We start from the raw sequence: 22,912 nt of genomic DNA on the forward strand, positions 1-22,912 counted from the left end.
AAGGCCTTTTATTTTACAGTTTCACAAAACAACAAAGTTCACCTTGTACTGATCTCTGTCTTACGTAAACATGTTAAGCAAAAAAGCATTGTGGCCCGACAGCTACTATAATGTTAGAGGAAGGAGGACTGGTTGGACTATCACCCAAAATAGTTTTCCATCTTCCAGTGGACGGTGACTCATCATTTCCTTTAACACAAAAAGGTGCACAGAGGAGCAGTCTTGTGTAATTTACAGCAAATTACCCATGCAGTCACAATGACTTACATTTCTGCTTCAAAGCCCTCACTGAGACGTACATACGTGCAGTCACCTGCCTTTATACTTAGGTGAGTTTTAGAAACGCTGAGGTGAAGAATACAATAAAGAGAAAAATTATCATCATGAAAAAGCTTTTTCTAAGAAGTGGAGCTTACAACATATTTATCAATATGGATTACTTAACAACACTTTACTGAGCTTCACAGAAAGGAGGAAACATGATAAAATGCAATAGAAGCATTTGATTTTAAAGGAATCTACTTCTACTATCTAGCTCCCATTACTCAACTACAATGTTTTGCTATAAGTCAGAATGAAACTGGAGGTTATTTCAGTTTTATCAACCTTGTCAAGGAAAAAAAAAAAGAATTATAACCCCACTGTTTAAAAAAAACAAAACAAAACAAAAAAAACAACCCCACACCCCGACTCCCTAAGTCTGGTGAGGTCCTGGAGGTGCTAAAAATAACAGAAAAGCTTGGAGCCTATCCCAGATAAATTTCATCCAGGGCGGGGCACCCATTTTGACAGGTCGTTGGTCAATCCCGGCAACCACACTCTTTCCTCCTCATCTAACCCGATTGTCTTTGGACTATGGAAGCAACCAAAGCACCTGGAAAAACCCATGCAGAAAAGTTTGAGCCCAGCTGTGAGATTACAACGCTGTGCTGACCCGAGCAAAACATAAATATATTTTTTATGAATGTGGCAACTTGAATCTGTACACAGATTTAAGGTGATTCATGTGCCACAAACTCTTTTTGGTCATGGAAACAGCTCTAAATGAGTTAGTTGTAATGAAGACAAGAAAAAAAAAAATCACCCAAAACCCCCCCAAAAAACAAGTAATTCCCAGGACCAACGTTTCAGTGTGTCAGGCGGTGCTTTTAGGTCATTTCAAAAAGTAACAGAGAGGGTCACGGCTGAGTGGAGAGTGAGATTTTCCTCATAATGTACATGTTTAAAAGTAAGCAAGGGAACAGAAGGGTTAGAGAAATGCCGAGTTCAAAAAAGATGTAGTGCATAGCTCATTCTCAGTGCCACCAATTATACCAGCTTTATTCACAGGAAAATATAAAGGAAACCATTAAAGGTAAATAAATAATGCAATAAAATCCTTCTTTTTCTTAAAGATTGTAATGACAGAAAAAAAGATGAGTACTTCTGTTGCTAGTATGTTTTGTTGTAATTAAATACTTTGCGTGAGAGAGAGCACTCCCCACATACTTGCTGGAAAAGCAGCCTCTACATAACAGTGTCTACATACTTTAAGGCAAAGAGCGTCAATTCTAGGAAAGAATTATCAAAGCATGCATTTACCACCAAACTTTCTCCAGGCTGCACTTCATCTTTCATTTGTCCTCACATACATGTTTATCTCCATGATCTGACTTTATGTAGGTGACACCTCTGCATGTGCTACAAGTGTCTACAGTCCTTCAGCTTTTAAGTATTTTACACTGAGAAAAAGACCCTACCCCGACTGTGCTCTGAGGTTATTTAGTGCCTGGAGGTCAAGGGACATTGGACATTATTCATAATGTGAAGAGGAAATAAGTTAGGTAGCTCAAATGGTTTAGAAATAACAAACATTTAACAGCTTTTCACAAAAAAAACAAACACTCAGTAATCTCACCACCTGCTGACTCAAATAGAATAATTAAGACAATTTCAAAAGGCTGTGATTTACAGACACACCTCCCCTTCCTCTGGAGCAGCAGCGTTCTGTACTGCTGTCCAACATGGACCCACCCCGGCAGAAACCCACATAATCTGCTGCCAAGTGCCGGAAAAGTCCAATAATGTTAGGAATTCCCTCATCTGCTACGCATGACTCCTATTACAGCCTACAGTTCGACAAGGAAAGCTTTGACTTATTTAAGACTGACACCAAAAATGGTGTGTGGGGGTTGGGGGATTTCTTGGAACTGTTTGAGACAGAAGAGCCCAGGTAGAGACATGCCCATGCACACAAAGGCATGCACACAAGCACACAAACGTGAGCGTTGCAATACATTTAGACAAGACTGGTAAATGCACGCACACACAGGAGGGCAGTCAAGGGCTGTTTAACCCTGTAAAACCTGAGACCACTGACCACTGCTGTGCCATCACTTTCCTGCAGAAAAGAACAGAAAGAAGTGAGAGAGAGGGAAAAAAGAAAAGGAAAAGAGGTCTCTGCCAAGAAACACATCCAACAAGGCCCCCTCCAAATGGTTCGTACTCAATTAGGCCCCCATTCATGGTGTAGCCAAAGAACAGTTGGCTCACCCTTCACAGACACCCTCAGTCACTTCTGATGGCAGTAAACAAAGCTTCTCTCCAGGATGCTTTGTAATATCCATCATTTAATATTAATGAATAGACCAACCCTCTCAGTCTTCTCTGCACATTCACAAGCAATCACAAACACAACAGTAATGCCATTTTCCCCACAATTCCTTGGTAAAAATCTCAATTTTTTAAATATTTACCACAATGTTCAAGCCTGCAGCGTGTGACAGTCATCCCAAAGCTTGAGTTTAAATTTCTTTCAATATGTGGATCTTAAATTGGAAATATCTACTGGTCTTTTTTTAGTGACTCTTTAAATCTGGACCTTGTTTTTGTGTCATCTTAGCAGTTATATGAAGGTGTTGCGCATGCGACCCATAAGGTGTGAAGTGACAAAGTCTTGCACTTTCATGAGATGAAGAAATTAAAAAAAAAACCCAAACCCTCAAATCCTCTAAATTACAATCAATACAAAGAAAAAGGGAGTGAAAGAAAAGAAGGCAAGAAGGTACTTGCTGGGGGATGAAAAGCCACAGTCGGGGAAAAGAATGCTTGGTTGGTCAGCATCAAAAATAGCTGCGAGAAAAGCAGGGAGGCTGAAGGCTGGAAGGAGCAGAGAGTGGGGATGTTGCAAGAACAGCAAGAGAGCAAGAGGTAGAAGACAGTGGTTTATTGTATGAAATCGTTCAAGCCTCATGCGCCTTGAACGGCTCTCAGCTGGCCAAGAGACATGTGACTCACTGCATAAACTTACTTTACTAAGAATTTCATAATCTCCAACAGGAAACTTAAAGCTCTTATAACAGATGACTGACGTGTTAAACAGTTCTGCTTGATGTCCTTGATTTCAGCATTGTTCTATTATTTTAAGACTTTTTCTTTCAGTCTGTAACACACTGAAAGTACATAACTAGTCTGCATCTATCCTTTATATGCATGTTTATAGCCATAATAAAAATTTAAAAAAAAAAAAGAAAAAAAAAAGGGATTTTGTATATAACATCTCTGACAGTCAGCAGCAGGCTAGAATTAAGCCAACCTATAATTACTGGTCACTGTAGCAATGACTCATTCTGTCTAAACCTTGCTGCCCAGCCACCACCAAGCCAGCACCCAGTTCCCCATACTTCACAACACTTACGTGGTAGTTACTACAGATGGATACGCAACCTGTAACTAGTCCAACTGTCCGGTTGCTCACTTGATCCCGTTGCTTTAACTTTTTTTGTCTTTCAGATCAGGTCAGCTGATAACTCCATGCTGTGCCTGATAAAGCCATGCACTACAGAGTCTGACACTTCACTTACATCAACTGACCCTGAACTGGTCTGTTTTACTTAAGACTTCCTTCCTTGCCACAGTTGCAGACTAAACCCAAGAAATTTGTTGTGGCCAACCACACACATAACAGCAATCTTACATCTTTACACACTATAGGCCGCACGTTGTATGCTCCGACAAAGGATTCCTAACCACACATGACCAAAAGCTCAGATGTGTGTAATGAAAACAACCAGGTGCTTGTTGTTTGTGATGTGTTGAAATAAGGAAAGGCTTACGTCAAAAAACATCCCATGGCATGAAAACCTGAAAACTATGTGTAGTTTGCAGGTTTTCAGACTAAACAGCTTGTTAGTCATTCTGTTTATATTCAATCAGCGCCAGCTTCCAAGAAAAGGCCAAAACTGCCATGATGGGGTTTTTTCCTAAAAGTGAAAATCATTCACAACACGTTGTCGAGAGTAGGAGTCACAACCATACCGTGATACCACTTTGAATTACATGATTCTGGTTCGTATTTTGGTTTGAAAATTTTTCAAGGAATTTAACAAACACACAAAAAAATCACTTTAAACTTAACCCTGAAAACATTCCTCTGTACAAATTCTCTATTAAATTAAACCCCTAGTTTCAGCATACTCACCATCCACTGCTTGTCTTAGCGCCTGAAGTTTCCTCTGTTTTTCCTTGATCTTGTCATAGGCACCGGTGATGCCCGAGCCTACAGACAAGGCTGAGTGGTGATGAGGCTTCCGACTGTTCAGCCCATCAAACTCAAGGTATTGAGAATCCCTTTCTCTTAAAGCTTGCAAAGGTGACTTGCGCCTGCCACTGGAGTGTGTACTTAAGGCACTACTGCCTCTTCTTGCATCCTCCAAAGCCCCAAAGCGAAGAGCCTCTGGGTCAATGCAAGCCAAGTCCACAGAGGAAGCCCAGGTCTTCCTGGGCTGACTTAGCTTCAGTTCCCCACTGTAGAAAGGCAGAGATCTACGGTCCAGTTCCACAGGCCGGCCTTTTTGCTGGGGGTGAAAGGGGTGCAGATGGGGATAAGAACGCTGGGAATGGAGCGAGGGGGGCTTTGGGTAGAGTTCACTGGGTGAGTCAGAATTGGTGTGATAATTAGACAGGGAATACTGTAAGGCTGCCCCGTCATCCCCCTTCAAAAGATCCTGGATTGGCAGTGAGCCCATGGAACGACTAAGGCCTCGGTTTAGAGAGGTTTGTTCCTGAGTCTTCGCTCTGTAGCGCTCCAGAACCCGAGGGGCAGCACTCCTCCCTAAGAGCAGGGGAGAACCAAAATTTTAAACACCAAGCAGATACAGAGGCTGACAAGTTAAAGTGCTAAAATAGCTTCTTTTTGTCCAATAGTATATGACGGTTACACCTTTGCATGTAAAACAAACAACAGCAGCCCAAGGAATAAAAAGCTAATATTACTACAGTTCCTCAGTTTGTTGAGAAACTATGTTTCCATTGTTTTAAAAGGAAACAAAATTGTGGCCCAATAACTAACAATTTCTGCCACAAGCATCTTACAATCTAGCACTGCCTTTCCCTGAATAAGAACGTTTGCTTTTACCATCCATAAATTTAAAGTTTGCCTTTCCAGGCATATAAACACTACCAGTAAAGTCTGTGTTTTAGAGAGAAATAAACCAGTGAAGTATGCAGGAACAAAACAAAGGGAAGAAATACAGAAACAAGAGGGTAATCGGGCAGATGTTGAGGCCTGTTAAAATAAAAAAAATTTCCTGCATGTGGGTTGGTTTTAATCTAGAAAGCATATGTTTGGAAATGCATTAAAGATAGCCAGACTTAAGTCTTCCAGGAACTCAGGAGGAAACCTGAAAAAACGTGACTGAGTAAAACTGGAATTTAAAAAAATAAAATCCAAAATTTATGCATGTCTTTGATTTGTCAAAGAGGTGAGTTATACCCCTGGACACGCTGCCAGTCCATCACAATGATAACATGCACAGCATGTGTAAAAGGAAAAAAAGACAATATCTGAATTCCCTAAGCAGCAATGAGAACTTGGAGCCACTGGGTTAAGGGTGACAGAGAGAGAGAGCTGGTCCTTTCAGAGGAAAGATGCTTAAGAACTGAGTAATACTCTTTGCATGTACTTTCCCTAGGGCTGGCTAGGGATCAACCAGGGAAACAAAGCACTGATACAAACAGGAGACCAGCAGCTACACTGGTGACTCCAAAATATGCATCTGTAATCAATGCCATGCCGTGCTTACATAATCGGGATGGAAGCCATGTTTGTGCTCTGCTCTCCTCTTCATGGCCTGGAAAAATGCCCGAGTTCTCTCAGAAACCACTGGGAAGATTTGTTCATATTTTCCTGAATTAAATCCGATTCGAGGTTGTAACTTGGTGTTCCTCTCTCCGACTACTTTCACTTCTTTCCCACAGACTCAAAGAGTGAGTATGTGACTGACAAATGGTTAGAAAACAAGGGGAGCAATTTACTTCTGATTCTTTCTTCATTAAAATATAGTTTTAATAAACATCAGGGCAACCAGCATCAACTGTTAAGCCCTCACAGCTTAAAGATTAGGAGTGAGTAAAACCACCCGGCCAACATATTACGATTGCGACCCCATGAGCTGCCGTTCTTTCGTGTTTTGCCAAACATTTTAACCGACTTATGGACCTCTGAAGGTGTCCCATGGTTTCTGGCACCACAGAAGGAGTTCAGTAAGTTGTGAGAACCCCTAGCACCCTTTTGCAATTTGATTGTTTTTCTTTCCATGAACAACTTTATACCAACAACAACAAGTGGCCAAGTCTTCATCTCTGAAGACTTGGCCACTGTCAGTATAATCTTCAACACAATGGCAATTCACTATTCATCTAACATATACCAGATTGTTATTTAATCTTCCATGTCACAATGTTATTCCCTGTATCTATCAGTGGACACATGTTTTGGTTCGTCTCTGGACTTGCTTGACAAATTGAATTTCTAAGTGTTCTCAAATGTTCCAAACAAAGCCTGCTTATCTAGGATCTGGTGATTTGTTTTAGAGAGAGGCTGAACTTGTGACCCTCATATGAAGATTACACAGAACGTAGGTAAACAAAACATTTAAGTGCAACGGACTAATATTTGCTGAGTTCGACACTAAAAATAAATAAAAACCTTATCGCGTTGGCAGCCTTTTATCCGCCTGCAGCCAACAGATACGACTCAGTGTGGAAATGAATGATTTTGAGCACACCACTGCAACATTACTGTGTCACTTATGTGCGGCTCATCTTACCTGAGGGCAACCCTTTGCCCCTCAGCCTCTCCCGAATCTCTTTGCTCCGCTCCGGAAGAGATTCTCTGTCAGTCAGCAGACCGTCCAGCTGTGAAAAAGACAGAAAATGAAAAACAAAGAGTGAGGGTGAAAGAAGGAAGACGTCCTGAAACATGTTCTATCAGCACGACCACATTACCTGTTGTATAATTCAAACCTAGTGCGCTTTTGGAAGAGCTTGTTATAGCTCTTTAACACACACTTAGCGAAGAAGCATCCTTTCTATAAAGGCTTTGTGACAATTTTGCAAATATGGACTCCTACACAGGAATGCTGAATTTCATGTTATATACATCATCACATTTTATACCTGAGAAAGGCTGCCCAGCACTGTCCTGACGAGTCTTCTGATATAACTGAAAGGAGGGTCACAGCTGGAGTTTCGGATGTGTTTGCTGGAGATGTCCAGGACTGTGCGCAGTGACATTCGACTCAATGTAATGTCATCACACATGTTGAGGAGTAAACTGTTTATGTGTTCTCCCAGCTCCATAGGCTGCATAGGGGAGAAAAAAAGGATAACACAGTTAAGCTACAAACAGTGAAAAGAGTATCTTGTTCTCAAGCATCCTGGCAAAAGGTTGGTCTAGATTTTAATTAGCATCACAGTTACGACATAACATCAAATTAAATTTTATGAAATAATATCAGAATTCATCTCTCTGTTAAACAGAGAAATGTTTGGCTGCTTTTGGACCGAACACTTTATAGCCAGTATGCAGTTGGGAGGGTTCAGCAGATACATAACAAGCAGTTGTTTTGATCTACAGTAGATGCACATTCACAAACAGGAACTGAAGCAAGGCTAGGACACCACCTAATGTTGTCATTCTTTAGTTTCTGTTAATCCTGTTTTCAGCTTCTTCATTTTCTGTTTTTAAAAATGGGAAATTTTGGTGCTGTATTCCTGTGTTTAACCAAACAAGGTACACTTTCATCTGCACATATCTCAAAACCTTAAACTTTGTCTTATCATGAGAAAGTACCCAGTCCCTGACGGAAGCTTAAAAAACAAAACAAAAACAAAAGGCCCTAAAAACAGATTTCTGAGAGGTGTGATGGTCCCCACTTCAGCTGTTTGTAGAAGTAAAAACATGTATACTACCTCCAACAGTTATTACATTTTAAAACAGTTTCTGTTATCCAATAGTGCCTTCTTTACATGCATTTCTGTTCATTCTTCATGTTTTTCAACAAGTCTGATCACTTTACATCATGCTGGTGTATTGCCGGGGTATCACAGAAGTACTGTGTTGAGTTTGAGGTCATTTGGATGAAAAATTCTCCTACTTTAGATAAAGAATTGGGTAAATGATAAGATTTTAATGATACCAACTCCAGTATTGACTGGGCTTGTATCCCTGATTCTTTATCGATTTCCTGGGTAGTTAAATTTAGATTTAGTTAGATTTCCCCATTAATTTTTGCTTTAGTTATTGAACCACTGGCAGAGGCCATTAGAAATAATCAAAGTATATCTGGATACCAAATACAAGGAGTTGAATTTAAAATTCTACTATACGCAGACGATGTTCTGCTGTTTGTCACTAATCCCCAGGATGCTATACCCTCTGTATTATCTATTATAGAAACTTTTGGATATCTCTCCGGGTATAAGGTTAATATGAATAAAACTATTGCTTTGCCACTAGGAAATTTGCCCAGGACATGTAATATCCCATTTACCTGGTCGGGTTCGGGATTTAAGTACTTGGGGATACACATTTTACCTAATATAAGAGGTATATTGAAACAGAACATAGACATAGTTCGTAACAGTATTAAAAAAGACCTTTCCAGATGGATGGATCTCCCGGTCTCTTGGATGGGAAGAATAAATTTAATTAAAATGAATGTGTTGCCCCGGCTTTTATATCCTCTACAAATGCTCCCAATAACTCTTACTAAAAAAACTGTAAAAGAAATTGAAAAAGATATGTCAAGGTTTATTTGGAGGGGTAAGAAACCCAGATTAAGTATGAAAACGTTACAGCTGCCCAAAGATAAAGGGGGTCTTGCCTTTCCCAACATCTTGCTGTATAACTGGTCATGTCATAGTAGAGTTATACATGAATGGATCCACACATATCTAAAAGACACAGATGATCCCCTTGAAGCCTGGACATGTCAGCCATTTAATCTTCTAAGTGAACTAGTGAGTAAATATAATAAAAAACATAATAAAGTAATGATTGATACTTATTTAAAAACATGGCGTGATATGAGTAAATACACTGAAAGTAATCCTATACTTAGTTATATAACACCTTTTTTAAATAATCAGCACTTCACACCGGGAATGGAAAGTGCAGTATTTCAGAGATGGTTTGGTGCAGGAATACGTGTGGTGGGTGATCTGTTTGATGGGAATGTTTGTATGTCTTTTGAGCAGGTCCAAAAGAAATACACTATACATCAAACGGATTTTTTTGCATTTTTACAGGCTCGCCACCTAATTACTTCATGTCATGATGCTTTGCATAATACAATGCAACTAGGACCCATGGAAAATTTCTTCCTACATTTAAGTGCAGATAATAGTACTATAAGACAGTTTTATAATGTACTACAAGGTTATAATAAACACAATATTGGAAAACTGATTAGGAGCTGGGAGGGTGACCTCCAGTGTCAGTGTGATGATCATGCCTGGAGTGAGTCCATACAATCTGTGCATTCTTTATTTCTTAGTAACAGATTTAAAGAAATTCAATATAAAATTTTACATAGACAGCATAGAACACCTATTTTTCTGAATAAAATTGATCCGAGCAGGTCTGCACAATGTATTAAATGTAAATCTGCGCCGGGGTCCTACGTGCACTGTCTTTGGACTTGCTCAAAAATCTCAAAATTCTGGCTCTGTGTAACTAAAGAACTAAAAGGGATATTTAAAAGCAGAATACAAAGAGATCCAGCTCAGTATCTATTGGGGCTGCCAATTTCGAACAAATTTCCAGATAAAAACAAGCATATACTTCTATGCAAACTACTGTTTTTGGCAAGAAAATGTATTCTTTTTAATTGGATTAATGAAAAACCACCAACAATAACTCAGTGGTATAAAGAAATTTTTAGAGTATTACCAATGGAAAGACTGAGTGCAAAATTAAGTGGCAATGATGATATTTTTTGGGATATATGGCGCCCGCTATTGGATTACTTACCTGATGATCTGAAGAAAACCATACTGATAGGCACAACCCCACTTCACTGGCGGGTTGAGTTTGTCAGGAGATATATGTAAATGATTGGTAGACCGAATTATATATACTGTATCAGTTTCCCGTCTACATGTCTCAGATTGCTCATTGTGGGGTTTTTCTTTGATCTGCTTTGAGGTTGTTTTTTTTTTTTGGTTTGTTTGTTTTTTTTGTTTTGTTTTGTTTTTTTTGTTTGTTTTGGGGGGGGTTTTTCTTTCTTTTATTGTTTCTGTTTTGATCTTTGTTTTGTTTTGTATAAAGGGAAAATTATTAAAAAAAAAAAAAAATGGGAAATTTTGGTGCTGTATTCCTGTGTTTAACCAAACAAGGTACACTTTCATCTGCACATATCTCAAAACCTTAAACTTTGTCTTATCATGAGAAAGTACCCAGTCCCTGACGGAAGCTTAAAAAACAAAACAAAAACAAAAGGCCCTAAAAACAGATTTCTGAGAGGTGTGATGGTCCCCACTTCAGCTGTTTGTAGAAGTAAAAACATGTATACTACCTCCAACAGTTATTACATTTTAAAACAGTTTCTGTTATCCAATAGTGCCTTCTTTACATGCATTTCTGTTCATTCTTCATGTTTTTCAACAAGTCTGATCACTTTACATCATGCTGGTGTATTGCCGGGGTATCACAGAAGTACTGTGTTGAGTTTGAGGTCATTTGGATGAAAAATTCTCCTACTTTAGATAAAGAATTGGGTAAATGATAAGATTTTAATGATACCAACTCCAGTATTGACTGGGCTTGTATCCCTGATTCTTTATCGATTTCCTGGGTAGTTAAAGAAAAGAAAGAAAGAAAAAAAAGAAGATGACTCTGGTATGCCGAAGCACCACTACTGTGATTTTTGCCTTGTTTTGCAATACATGACTGTCAGAAAAACATACCAGCAGCAATAACAGGTACTGATAAGACTGGAGGCATGTTGGAAGCTTTTCTTAGTTTCCATCACCAGTACAAAATATTTTTTATGCACTCCATCATCTTTTATTTTTTCATATTTTTTGGTACTGTAGCATTTGGCTGTGGGCAGTGAGCTAGCAACTGATTTCCATCATTTACCTTATCTTAGAAATAAAGGGGAGTTTTTCAACAGAGCTGAATGTCGTAATCCACCCATTCCACAGAAAAAATGCTTTGATTTTGTTTTTTCCTCCATATATCATGGGATTTTTCAAAATACGGGATGAACAAAGTATTTCTTTACCTATCCTACTGGAGAGTTGAGTACAATGACATAAAGTTATGTGTTTTAAGTGCACACAGCAGCACCTTTAAAGGTGACAGGAAAGGCTGATGAGATGTGGATGGATGAGAGTGAATGGAGCCTCAGCCTTTCACTGAAGCGGAGCAGATGGCAAACTTGAGTGTGAGATGCCTCTAAACTGTGGGCGGTATTTTCTCACAATAGTGAGCACGCTGTGCAGATTATCTTTTACACCTGACTGACTCTGGTCGAGATATGAGCACAATGTCTTCAAACCATCTTTGTAAATTCCAGAGTGCCTTTACCTTTTCTTCCATTTCTTATCTAGATGTGAAGATCATAGTTTGGAAAAAGCCAGATATGCCTGAAACCTCATTGATGATATATATACACAGGTATCTGTGGAAGTATTTGGTACTAAAATAAGCCTAAGAGGGACATGCGCTACTTTCTCCTATTCCAGTGTGCTCCATCATTTCGGCAGCATGCCTGTGCAGGTTTGACAGCTGAATTTTAAGTAATGCCACAATGCTCAATATGATAGATACTATTAAACCTGGACAAACACAGGTGTGTCTCTTCCAGTAAAACCCGTTCAACACTTACTGTATTTGCCAAGTGTGCCATTTAAACACCTGATGTCATATCTTTAGTCCAGTCTCACACAGCAAACAATGTACTAAAGCATCACTTCTACACTTTAAAATGTGCTGCTATCCAAACTCTAAGATTTTTTAATGTATATTCAGTTCACTGAATATAAAAAAATAGACTTTGTTAAAGTGTACACAAAATTCCACATCCAAAGCTGTCCAGGTGGCCGGATTGGAGCCTTTGGTGGGCCACTCTGGACCCCCAGGCCATGTTTGACACCCTTGCTCTGCACATTTGGAAGGAAGCGTCTGTGTTAAAGATTTACCTGACTATGGGGGATCTCATAGTCCGCCCCCCAGAATAAGGTCATCCCCAGAGAGTACATGTGCATCTGTGAAAAATAACACCACTTAGGAATCATATATAACATTATATTTCATTCACTCAAGACAAAATGCATGCAACAGTAAATATATATGTACAAAGATGAGGCACAAAACCTGAAAGCAAGTCAAAGATAAATGGACTAAGGCTCAACAACTGCTAAGAGTTTTTAGGGGGGGCGGGGGAGGAAAAAAAGTACAGGAGCTCTCAACCTAAATCCAGAAACATTTTTCCATTTTCCCCTCCTTACTCCTCTCCGCTCGTTGCATGGAAGAGAAATTACTTCCCCTGAATGTTGGGCTTGGTAGAGGAAAGAATAATTCAGCGACTGCCAAAGAATGCAACACTGCCTTCAAGGTCTTTTAGGAACACATCACAGAGTACAAATTTAAAGAAACACTAACACTTTCAGAAAACGTGTAACCTTAGACGCTGCCGATTAAAAGCGACAATATGACCTCTATATGTCAAAAAAGAAAAAGGAAAACTTGCACATGACGTATGTTTATCCGCAGTCTGATAATGAAGGAAACAGATTATATTCTCTACACTGAAATAACTGAGCTGGGGAGACAGGCCCAGGGTTGGAAAACTGACTCAGCAAAAAACCATGTTGAGGTCTGTGGGTCTGTGCCAGAGACGGGAATCCAGTCATGCAAGGTTTTTGCTCTTCACCAGAGAGGCAGAGTTAAAATGAGGGGGTGTGGTGTACTGTGATCGCTCACAACTTCAAATCTAAATCTTCTACATGCTGTCTCTGCTTTTCCAGTGAAGATATGCTCTAACCGTACACACTGACTGTTAGTATCGTCTATACCCAACATTTAACAGTAACGTTGCAGAACAGACTAAATGTACCAAATGCAGAAAATGTACAAAACTTTAAAAACGCAAGACATCTGACAAAACAAAGACAAAAACTCGTGATAGACAATACAGAGAGGACAAAAATAGCTCTGCCTTGTTTGTTCATTTTCCATTTAGCATGTCATTTGCATGTCTTTTGAAACTCTGGATGCTAAGGAAAACAATGACTAACATCAGCAAAATGACGTAGGCAGGATCTTAAAGAAAAAGAAAAAGAAAGCACGACACACAGCTATGCACGTAAGGAAGATCTGTCTGCCAGTAAAGATGCCAAGTATGTGTAAACCTTTCACAGTAATGATGCTTTCTCACAGCATTTCTAACCATTTAATGAACAATTATTCGTCATGCTTGAGTAAGTGAAACCAATAAGCAAAACAAGTTATAAACATTTTTCTAAGAATCATGGTGATTTTCTTTTGGATTGTGCAAAAACATCTTTGGGAAAGACAATTAAAAAATTCCTCTGTGCAGGAAACCCCCCGATGAGCACACAGGTGTTGACACATATTTCTCTAGCCAGTTTCAGGCTATTAAACTGATGGTTTTGTGCCAACAAACCACCAAAAGGCAGAAAAGTTAATCAGGTCTGACTTAAAAAAAAAAAAAAAAATCTCCATTTAAGGGAGAAAATGCACCTACGTCATTTGTTAGGATACAACCTACATGACTTGGTAAGAAAGAGCGAATGTAAACATGGCTATGTTTAGAACAAGGGGTACTCAACAGTCGCCGACTGGTTAGATGACACCAAGTGATGGTTCGAAATGAATGTTTAGTTTAAACATAAGATTTCACTTAAAAATATGGGCAACAACAAGAGATTAGAGCACACACACACGTAGACTAAACATTTTGGCAGATGCTGTCGCCACGTGGTGTATTATCATGGTTTATACCTTTTCTATGTCAGAAACAGAAGTCAAGGAGTTCCCCTTCAGGACCTCTGGTGCTGTGAAGGCTCTTAAGTCCTGCTGGGTGACATACTCATCTGTGAATGAGATGTTGCCAGATGGCATGAGCAGGAGGGACCAGGGAGATATAATGAAGCCCATGGCTGAAGGGTCTGGAAATGGAAACAACATTTCAATGATTAGTTTGCCATCACGGTTGAACAGCAGAAAAAAAACAAGATAAAATAAAAAATAAATCATACTTTATTCACATAAATTCTTAGCCATTACCACATATTCACACAAGGACAGTGTTAAAGTCAAGATCTGTGTTTTTAAGCTTAATACTAGCATCAAATTTTGTCTAAGCATTTACAGCCTGGATCCAGTGACTGTACACATATCCAACCACAGTGGATGTTTCTCGCTATGGCTTTGGCGTTTATGGAAATTCGAGATGATTGAAGTAAACAAAAACACATGTTGCTTTCTTAGTTGGCAAGAAAATAACTGTTGGGGCATGGTTGCAGAAAGGAATGGCCACACAGCGTAATTCTCTTTTCCTAAAAAGCCACAGCCAGTGCGATGTTGGGAGAAGGTTTTAAAAATACACAAAGGAATGTTTGAGCAGCGCTGCAAAATTCTTTTCTTTGACTGATAGTTAACTCTGAGACGAGCAGGGAGACGAATTTGATTTGACGCAAAAAAAACCAACTCCTTTTACAAAGCTGGCTTTTACTAAGTAAATATAAGTTTCCTGTTTAAAAACTCATGTGACCAAGATCTTACTCAAAAGTAGACTGGTTTAGTAGTAAGTCTATCCCATGCAAAGCTTTTGCTGACCAGACTGACTCAGCCTGAGCACACGCATTTCATGACAAATTTTAATACATTGCAAATAATGCAGAAATCATGCTAGAAGGATAGCGCTTGTCAAGCCAACAGAACACCATGCAATGCAACATTACATAACCTATCATCTTCAAATGTAAGTTTTTAGCGTTTTGAACTGCTCACTAAGCTTAAGGAACAGGAAATAATTTTGAACAGCTATATTTATAGCCCATCCAGCTAGGAATGAGAACTAAGCAACTCATCCACTTGAGAGCTGGTACCAAATTATCCAATTCATCAGAATCGTATGCCTCTAAGCTAGAGCTGGGCGATAGAACGATAACGATATGTATTGCGAAATAACTTTTACTCAATAGAAAAATTTAACTATTGCGATAGGCCTCATCTCTCGTCCTCTTAAAAGAAAAAACAGAACAGCCAATCCAAATTAAGTAGCGCAGAGCCGAACCAATCACAGCCGCAGCGTCGCGTCACGTGACTTGTTACGTGCAGCACAAGTGCCAAGGCGCACATGTGTATTTGTTTTTGCAGCCGTGCAGCCCGGGTAATGAAGGAAAGGAGTTTGCCGACTAGAGAAAAATCAACCGAGAGCGTGAGCGAAGGTTACCGAAGAAAAAACCGATGATGGTTCCAATGCCGGAGAGCTTGTCGAACGGAAGGGCCACAGAAGTTCCGTAGTGTGAAGGTATTTCGGCTATTTCAAGTCTGACAAAAAACAGAGTAGCGCGCACTGTAAATTGTGCCGAAAGCAAGTCTGGAAATACAATAAACCGGTGCATGCTCAATCTCTGACTGAAAGTGCTAATTCGTCATTCGGCTTTTGTCAGACTAAAGTAACTGTTAAAACTGTTTGAAAAGCTAAGCTATACAACAAGGAGAGATTGAGAATTTCCTTTTAGTTCTCAGTTTATTTGATATTGACAAAAGTTAGTCAATTTTGTCTGTTCTTCTGTAAAACGACCTAAGATTTATTTTTAGAATTAATATTTTGTTTCTAAGTGGAATTGACAATTTAGTCTGTTTGTTTGTTCTATTTTAAAACTTAAACGCTTTAGCGGCTGCCTTTTGTGTAGTTTGTAATATTTGCCTTTATTTATCTGAAACTGAAGTCTCATGTTCCTTAAGTACATCTGCCCTGTTGAACTTATTATGGGAAATAAATATTTAAATCAAAACAAGCTGCTGATTATTTCACATTTTACTTGTGAGCAACGGCACATTTAAATCTTACAAATATAGTTATTTGGCTTATATCGTGATATATATCGTTATCGCCTGAAATGAAAAAAACATATCGTGATATGAAAAAATCTTATATCGCCCAGCTCTACTCTAAGCTAAACAATTCCTTTTTATCAGTGCTGGCGTGTTTTTCTGACAAGTGAGCATTACAAAATGAGACTCATGGTAGCTGAGCTTTTGAACACACAGGTGCAAGCTTTTTTCCCCTATTTGTTTCTTCTTTAATAGAAAACTGAATTTGTGCTCTTAATAAGAACACTGACCACTTAACTTTTTTCCCCCAAAGAGGCCCCAGGTCCTTAAGTCACTCTCACTGAAATAAAATCTCAAAGTGAAGTGTTTTACATAGTAAAAAGAAAATTAATCATAGATGTGCAGCAGAGAAATCCACAGCAACTGTGTTACGCTATCATATCAGACCAAATCTCTGAGGCACTCCTCTAATATATAGATGGGACCATGAAGAGAAATTCCTACAACAAATTAGAAACACTCACCCAACACTTATTCAAACAAATCATTCTTATACAAACATACAAACCACTACTGTTTACACAAGAGAAAAAAAACTGTGCTAGTGGTGTTTGACCACATTAGTACACTCAGAGTGCTGGAAAATCTTGACCCTACCTTTAACCACAAAGACAATGACAAATCTGGTGCAAAAAGCAAATATCTAACACACTTCACCAAAAACAAAACAAAAAAACAAACCTATTGTTTTCTCTTTGTTTAAAGTGTTTCTTGTCATAAATGGCCACAACTTCATCTAAGAGAACATCCAACACAAATATTAAAGTTAAATGGTTACTAATATTAATCCACTCTGTCATAAACGTCGTTACATAGCTTTTAACTATATAACAGCTGGCTTAAACATCTGCTCATCAAATTGTAGCTTCTCTATGCAGTCTAAAACTATCCAACTAAAAATATACTCAGCATAGCAACACAACTACACAATAGCAAAACAAAACTTATGGTGCATTCATATCATTGTTCTCCTACAAGTAAGTCTTGCCACCTAGCACCCATATGGAAAAGCCTTTGGACACATATTTTGAAGTATTATATAAATCAACCACAATTTCAGTGGTTATGAGACAGAAACCGCATGTATAGAGTCAGAAGTCAGCTCTGATATAATTGGTTAAAAGGTATGTTGACATGCCCCAAATGTTCTTGCCACGGGAAGAGATGCTTCCATCAGGACTTCTGAGAGAAAAGACTTTAAACCAGGATTCACTCTGTGTCTCTCTTCAAATATCTCTGATTAGAAGAGAATATCATAAATAACTGGTACATCAATGCCATGTCAAGACTACTTTTATCGAAAATATTCCAAATATCAGTCTTTCATTCCTGTCCTTAATATCTTCAGAGCTTTATCTCAATAGACAATAAATTTCTGCATAAAAGTATTTGAGCATAGATTGCTTGTAATTAATGGTGAATATTTACAGGCTACGCTGATAAGAGAGGGTTCCTACAGCATTACCAGTACTGTCTGGAAATGAAACCAATCAGAAAAACTAGAAGTTGAACTCAAGCTGGTTTTTGCAGACTGTAGAAATGCACAAAGTCAGTGGTTGGCAGTTTATTTGACACAGTCCTGCCCTATGTAATCAGGTGCAATTAAATGTTGTCTGAACACCCAGGGACTGCAATGTCTGCTGACTCACTTCCTCTGAGTCACATGTTGTTAAAATTTTTCTTAAGTTACAAACTGATATGATTGCAAGGAAAACCAAAAGGCATTTATAGGCACAAGTAAGTCACAAAGATTATTTAAATACATTAAATACGGCAGATTTAAAAATCCTACTAATTATGTCATTCTCTGATGCAAAACACTGACAAATAAAAGTTTGCGTTGATTCAATGTTTTTACAGATTTTACAGCGAGGAAATAAAATTATGACAATACAATTTGACACTGAAAACTCACATGATGTTTTTTTTTTTTAAAGAAAACAACACAGATAGATATATTAATTTATTTTGAAATAATAATGCATGATGATGACAGAATAAGACCTCTGCCTTTGACTCCATGTTCACCTACCTTTGTGAAAAAGTTCTTGGAGGCTCTCTGCACTCTGACTCAGCACTGCCCAGACCTCCTCTTCCTGGAGAGGACCTCCTCGAACCTCCAAGGCTTCTGCCAGAGACACATGCATGTTCCCTGCAGAAATACAGCAAGACGAACATGAAAAATTTAATTTACACAAAAAGACCTTCTGAAATCTACAGAAATACATATTTTTATCAAAATTAAGATTGCTGCCTTGAAATTTTAATGCTTCTGTCCAAGTTTTATTTATTTTTTGAAACGATTGCAAAAACTTTAAATATTGTTTTCTGCAAATTTCCCCCATAAAGACAACATTGAAGCCTGCCCGTACCCTTTAATTTAATTGTTTTGACACCTCAGTAAATATCAATAAACATGTTCTTTAACACCAATTACAATAGTTTCCGCATTTTTCCAAGGGTAGTTGCATAAACAGAGATCACCCTCACTAACTTCTAATGCACACTATAAATAGGCCTGAAATACGACATGATCTGCTCGGTTCAGAAAAGCGCATCAAGAGTTACTCCTAGTAGGCTTTCAGGGGGTGAAGTAAAAAATATAGCAGACCTTTAATTCAGTCCATTCCATCAAATTTATTGATTATTCGTCCACTGATGTTGGACGAGAATGCCTAGCTTGCAGTCTCCGCTCTAATTCATCCCAAAGGTGTAGAGGTCAGGACTCTTTGGAGGCCAGTCAAGTTCTTCCACACCAAACTGGCTCATCCATGTCTATACGGACGTTGTGTTATATTGGAACAGGACAGGGCCATTCCCAACGTGTTCCCAGAAAGTTGGGAGCATGAAATACTCCAAAATGTTTTGGTATGCTGAATATTAAGAGTTCCTTTCACTGGAAATAAAGGGTCAAGCCCAGCTCCTGTAAAAGACCATACTACACCACAATTCCCCCCAAACTTTACTTGGCACAATGCAATCAGACAAGTACCGTTTTCCTGGCAACCGCCAAACCCAGACTCATCTAGTCTAGTGGAGAGGTGTAAATTGTCACTCCAGAGAACACGTCTCTATTGCTCTAGAGTCCAGTGGTGGCCTGTTTTACACAACACCATGCAATAATTTGCATTTCGCTAGGTGATGTAAGGCTTGGATGCAGCTGCACAGCCATGGAAACCCATCCCATGAAGCTCTCTACGGACTGTCCTTGAGCTAATCTGAATGCCACATGAAGTTTGGAGGTCTGTAGTGATTGACTCTGCAGAAAGTTGGTGACCTTTGTGAACTATGATTTTACGTCTCCAAGTGCTTGATTTTATACACCTGTGACTATGGAAGTGATTAAACACCAGAATTCAGAATGGGTGAGTGAATACTCAGCAAACAGAGATTTCTTGATTAGAAAAAACCCCAATCAGGCTCATGAGTGCAGAGATTAATTCAATTGTCAAGCTCTGCAATGCAACAACAATATTTTAATGGCTCTATTTAACACCTTGTGCACACTCGTTTTTCACATTCCTGGAACAAACCAACAGCGCCTCACAAAATACTCTCAAAATGCTTTCAGAGGCACAGAAGTCATTTCACAAAACATTCTAAGTATTTTTAGGTCAAACCCACACAGGAAGTCAACACAACAGGTTAGACAGGATAATAAAGAAGGAGCCTGCACAAATCCACAAGATGACACATATAGTTCAGTCTCATACACCTAAAATGGATTTGGTGCTCTCAAATTCAAGGTTATCAAAACTCAGTGACTCCAAATACATGAGTAACTAAATAATCTATCTTAAAGGCAAGTCCCATAGTGAGACATTTCACTCATGCTACTCTGAGAGCTGGTGTTATGCAAGTAACCAAAGGTTACGAAACAAAGACACATTCTAGACTTCTAACAAAAGCAAAAACACTTCACAGTCCAGCAGATTTAAGCTACAACATTCCCATACCTCAGTTAAAACAAGAATCTCTATTAGAAGCCGAGGTTCGTTCCCATGCATGTAAAATGACAAAGGTCTAATAAAGTGTATGCATATCTCATATGTTAGGCATGTCAAGCGTGAATTTGTAGGTTTGTTTTGTCATGTGTTCTTGTGAATGTGCTTCTATCTGTCCCTGTCAAGAGTGAGCATGCCCACTCACAATGACTGGACAGAAGCATGTGGGAAAGCACTTAATCCACCAACTTCCTCAAACACAAGTACACGCATGCACAAGAAAAATTGGTTGACCCAATCTGATTTTAACAAATACCTGACTATACTCAGTCATATATACATATATATATTCTGTTGTTACATTCAAAACTAATTCTACTAGTGTCCCACACTCATTCTCTGAGTATAAGAGGCTACACGCAAACACAAGCATACAATCCTGCAGCCTCTCAAAACAATCTAAATGTTGCAAATGAGCATCTCCTTAGTTTGCAACCAATCTACTTTAGAAAGTCTTTCAGAATCAACTGGACGCAGTTTGTCTACGGTCCCTGTGTGTATGTTTTATTCCTTTTCCTCTGTGTCCTGTGTGTCTTAAGACGTTTTTCTGCACGGTATGCAGAGGGGGAATGTGCATTTTAGCAGTTCCGCTGGCTTTTTATAATGAACCAGCTATTACTTGCTAACACAACTAAACCATGAAAAATACTTTGTGTATACACTACTCAAAACACCAATTACTAAGTGTACTGGCCTGGCTTCTGTGTGTGTGTAAAAAAAAAAAAAAAAAAAAAAAAAAAAAAAAAAAGGAAGAAGAAGAAAGAAATACTACAACTGTTTGTATTTGATTACAAATACTACTAAAAGTCAGAAATCATTTTTATTCATGCACTAAAACTTAACTAGATTCCCTGCCACATAAAAATCACCTACAAAGACCATTTTAAATAGGAAAATAAAAACTATTTGCTGGATGGACACATTTTAACCACTGATTCAAATAATCTACTATCTCATTATTTGTGTTTTTTACTGTCTCCACTGTGCAGCTGTTTACTTTTTCTGGACTGTTTTGGTTTCATGTACTGTAATGTGATTCTAACCTCTGTTCTAAGCTGTACAACAGGAGCTTGTTGGGAACCAGTATTAACTTAGGTGGGACAATTGAATGTATTTAATGTTGCTTTTTATTTTTCCTGCATCATAAAAGGAATCAGTCATCTGTTTTACAAGAGCATCCGCCATAAGTTTTTGTTACCTCCATATTTCTGCCAACGCAAGACAAAAGACAACTTGCATTTCTTGAAAGTCAGCAGCTTCCAGAAAACTCATATTTCACATTCCCGGAGAACGACTTCATGTTCCAAAAATTTAAAGACTTTAAGGACCTTTTAATACATTTTTAATAAATTTAAGATGTAACTGTTGTAACTTAAATACCTTTGGGTTTTTGACTGTTTACCCAGCTATAATAATTCTTAAAACTTTAATTGGAGCTCTGTTACCTGAAGATTCAAATTTGTTGTCATTTGCTAGATTTTAGACAATTATTTCAAAAGACTAACCTACATATTGTCGAGGTCATAAGGTGAGAATGGACTGAAACAATCAATAGATTATGTAAACATACAGAATAATTACACTGTTGCTCACCTGTTGAGACTTCACACCACAGTATCTCAAATACTATACAACAACATACAGGCTGGTACAAGGTGCATAGTTAGCATTAGTGGTTGTTAGGAGGATTCTTCTTGAATGAAGTAATTGTACTTTTTGGCACTTCTAAGATGCTTTACAAGAGGCAAATGAAAATGACAGTTTTATTTTTTAATTCACGCTTTTTAAATTCAGGCATACTTTAAATTTTTTTGTATTGAAAAATCCAATACATAATACAAAATGTTTCTTTCGCCAATAAATATAGTTAAAAAAAAAGAAGAACTATGGGAAAAAACAAAAACGGCATGTTCAGAGATATACATTAGAAGTAGTTAAAGCTAAAATATTATTGGATATATGGATAACTTCGACATTCCACCCAATTCCATGATACTGTTTTAAAGGGTCCATCTGTGAATAACTTTGCATGTACAGGTTTCTTTCACAAAAGACAGCAACACCACAACATGTTATATTACTAGCTTTGGCTGCAATTGCCTTTTATGGAATTAAAAAAACAAAACAAAACCCACATCTGCCAAGGGCTGTATATTCTTTTCCATTTGGCACTTAAAAACATGTGTTAGCCATCTTGTTAGAGGATCTCGGTGACCTTAAACACTGACCACCAAAATTCTAATCAGTTCAGCCTTGTATCCAAGTGAGTTTTGCGTCTCATTTAAATACATTTCCTCAAAGCTTTCAAGAGATATCACATGAACATAATAGGATGTGCAGACACAGACATACTATCAAACTGTAGCGGCATCCATATCTGCCCAGTGTTGGTGGATGTCTGCGTGTCAGCAAAAAGATTACAGTTAGTGATGTCACTGGCTGACGTTATCATGTCAATTTTCTAAATTAAAAAAAAAAAACATTAATACAA

At 38.3% G+C, this 22,912-nt stretch overlaps 1 protein-coding gene across 4 annotated transcripts in view; it reads right to left on the reverse strand.

Annotated features, from left to right (window-relative positions):
- ptpn13 (protein tyrosine phosphatase non-receptor type 13) overlaps nt 1-22,912 on the reverse strand; it is a 53,053-nt gene that overhangs the window by 24,141 nt on the left and 6,000 nt on the right. For all 4 annotated transcript variants that reach the window (XM_019361000.2, XM_013275213.3, XM_013275211.3 and 1 more), the window contains exons 2-7: nt 18,450-18,569; nt 14,294-14,460; nt 12,469-12,534; nt 7,438-7,623; nt 7,089-7,176; nt 4,460-5,092 (exon numbers count right to left, since the gene is read on the reverse strand). In XM_019361000.2, the coding sequence (XP_019216545.1) occupies nt 4,460-5,092; nt 7,089-7,176; nt 7,438-7,623; nt 12,469-12,534; nt 14,294-14,460; nt 18,450-18,564 (1,255 nt within the window). In that variant the 5' untranslated portion in view covers nt 18,565-18,569. The remainder of the gene's footprint in view (nt 1-4,459; nt 5,093-7,088; nt 7,177-7,437; nt 7,624-12,468; nt 12,535-14,293; nt 14,461-18,449; nt 18,570-22,912) is intronic.

Source organism: Oreochromis niloticus, linkage group LG7 (assembly GCF_001858045.2).
Source record: "Oreochromis niloticus isolate F11D_XX linkage group LG7, O_niloticus_UMD_NMBU, whole genome shotgun sequence".
Taxonomy (NCBI): domain Eukaryota; kingdom Metazoa; phylum Chordata; class Actinopteri; order Cichliformes; family Cichlidae; genus Oreochromis; species Oreochromis niloticus.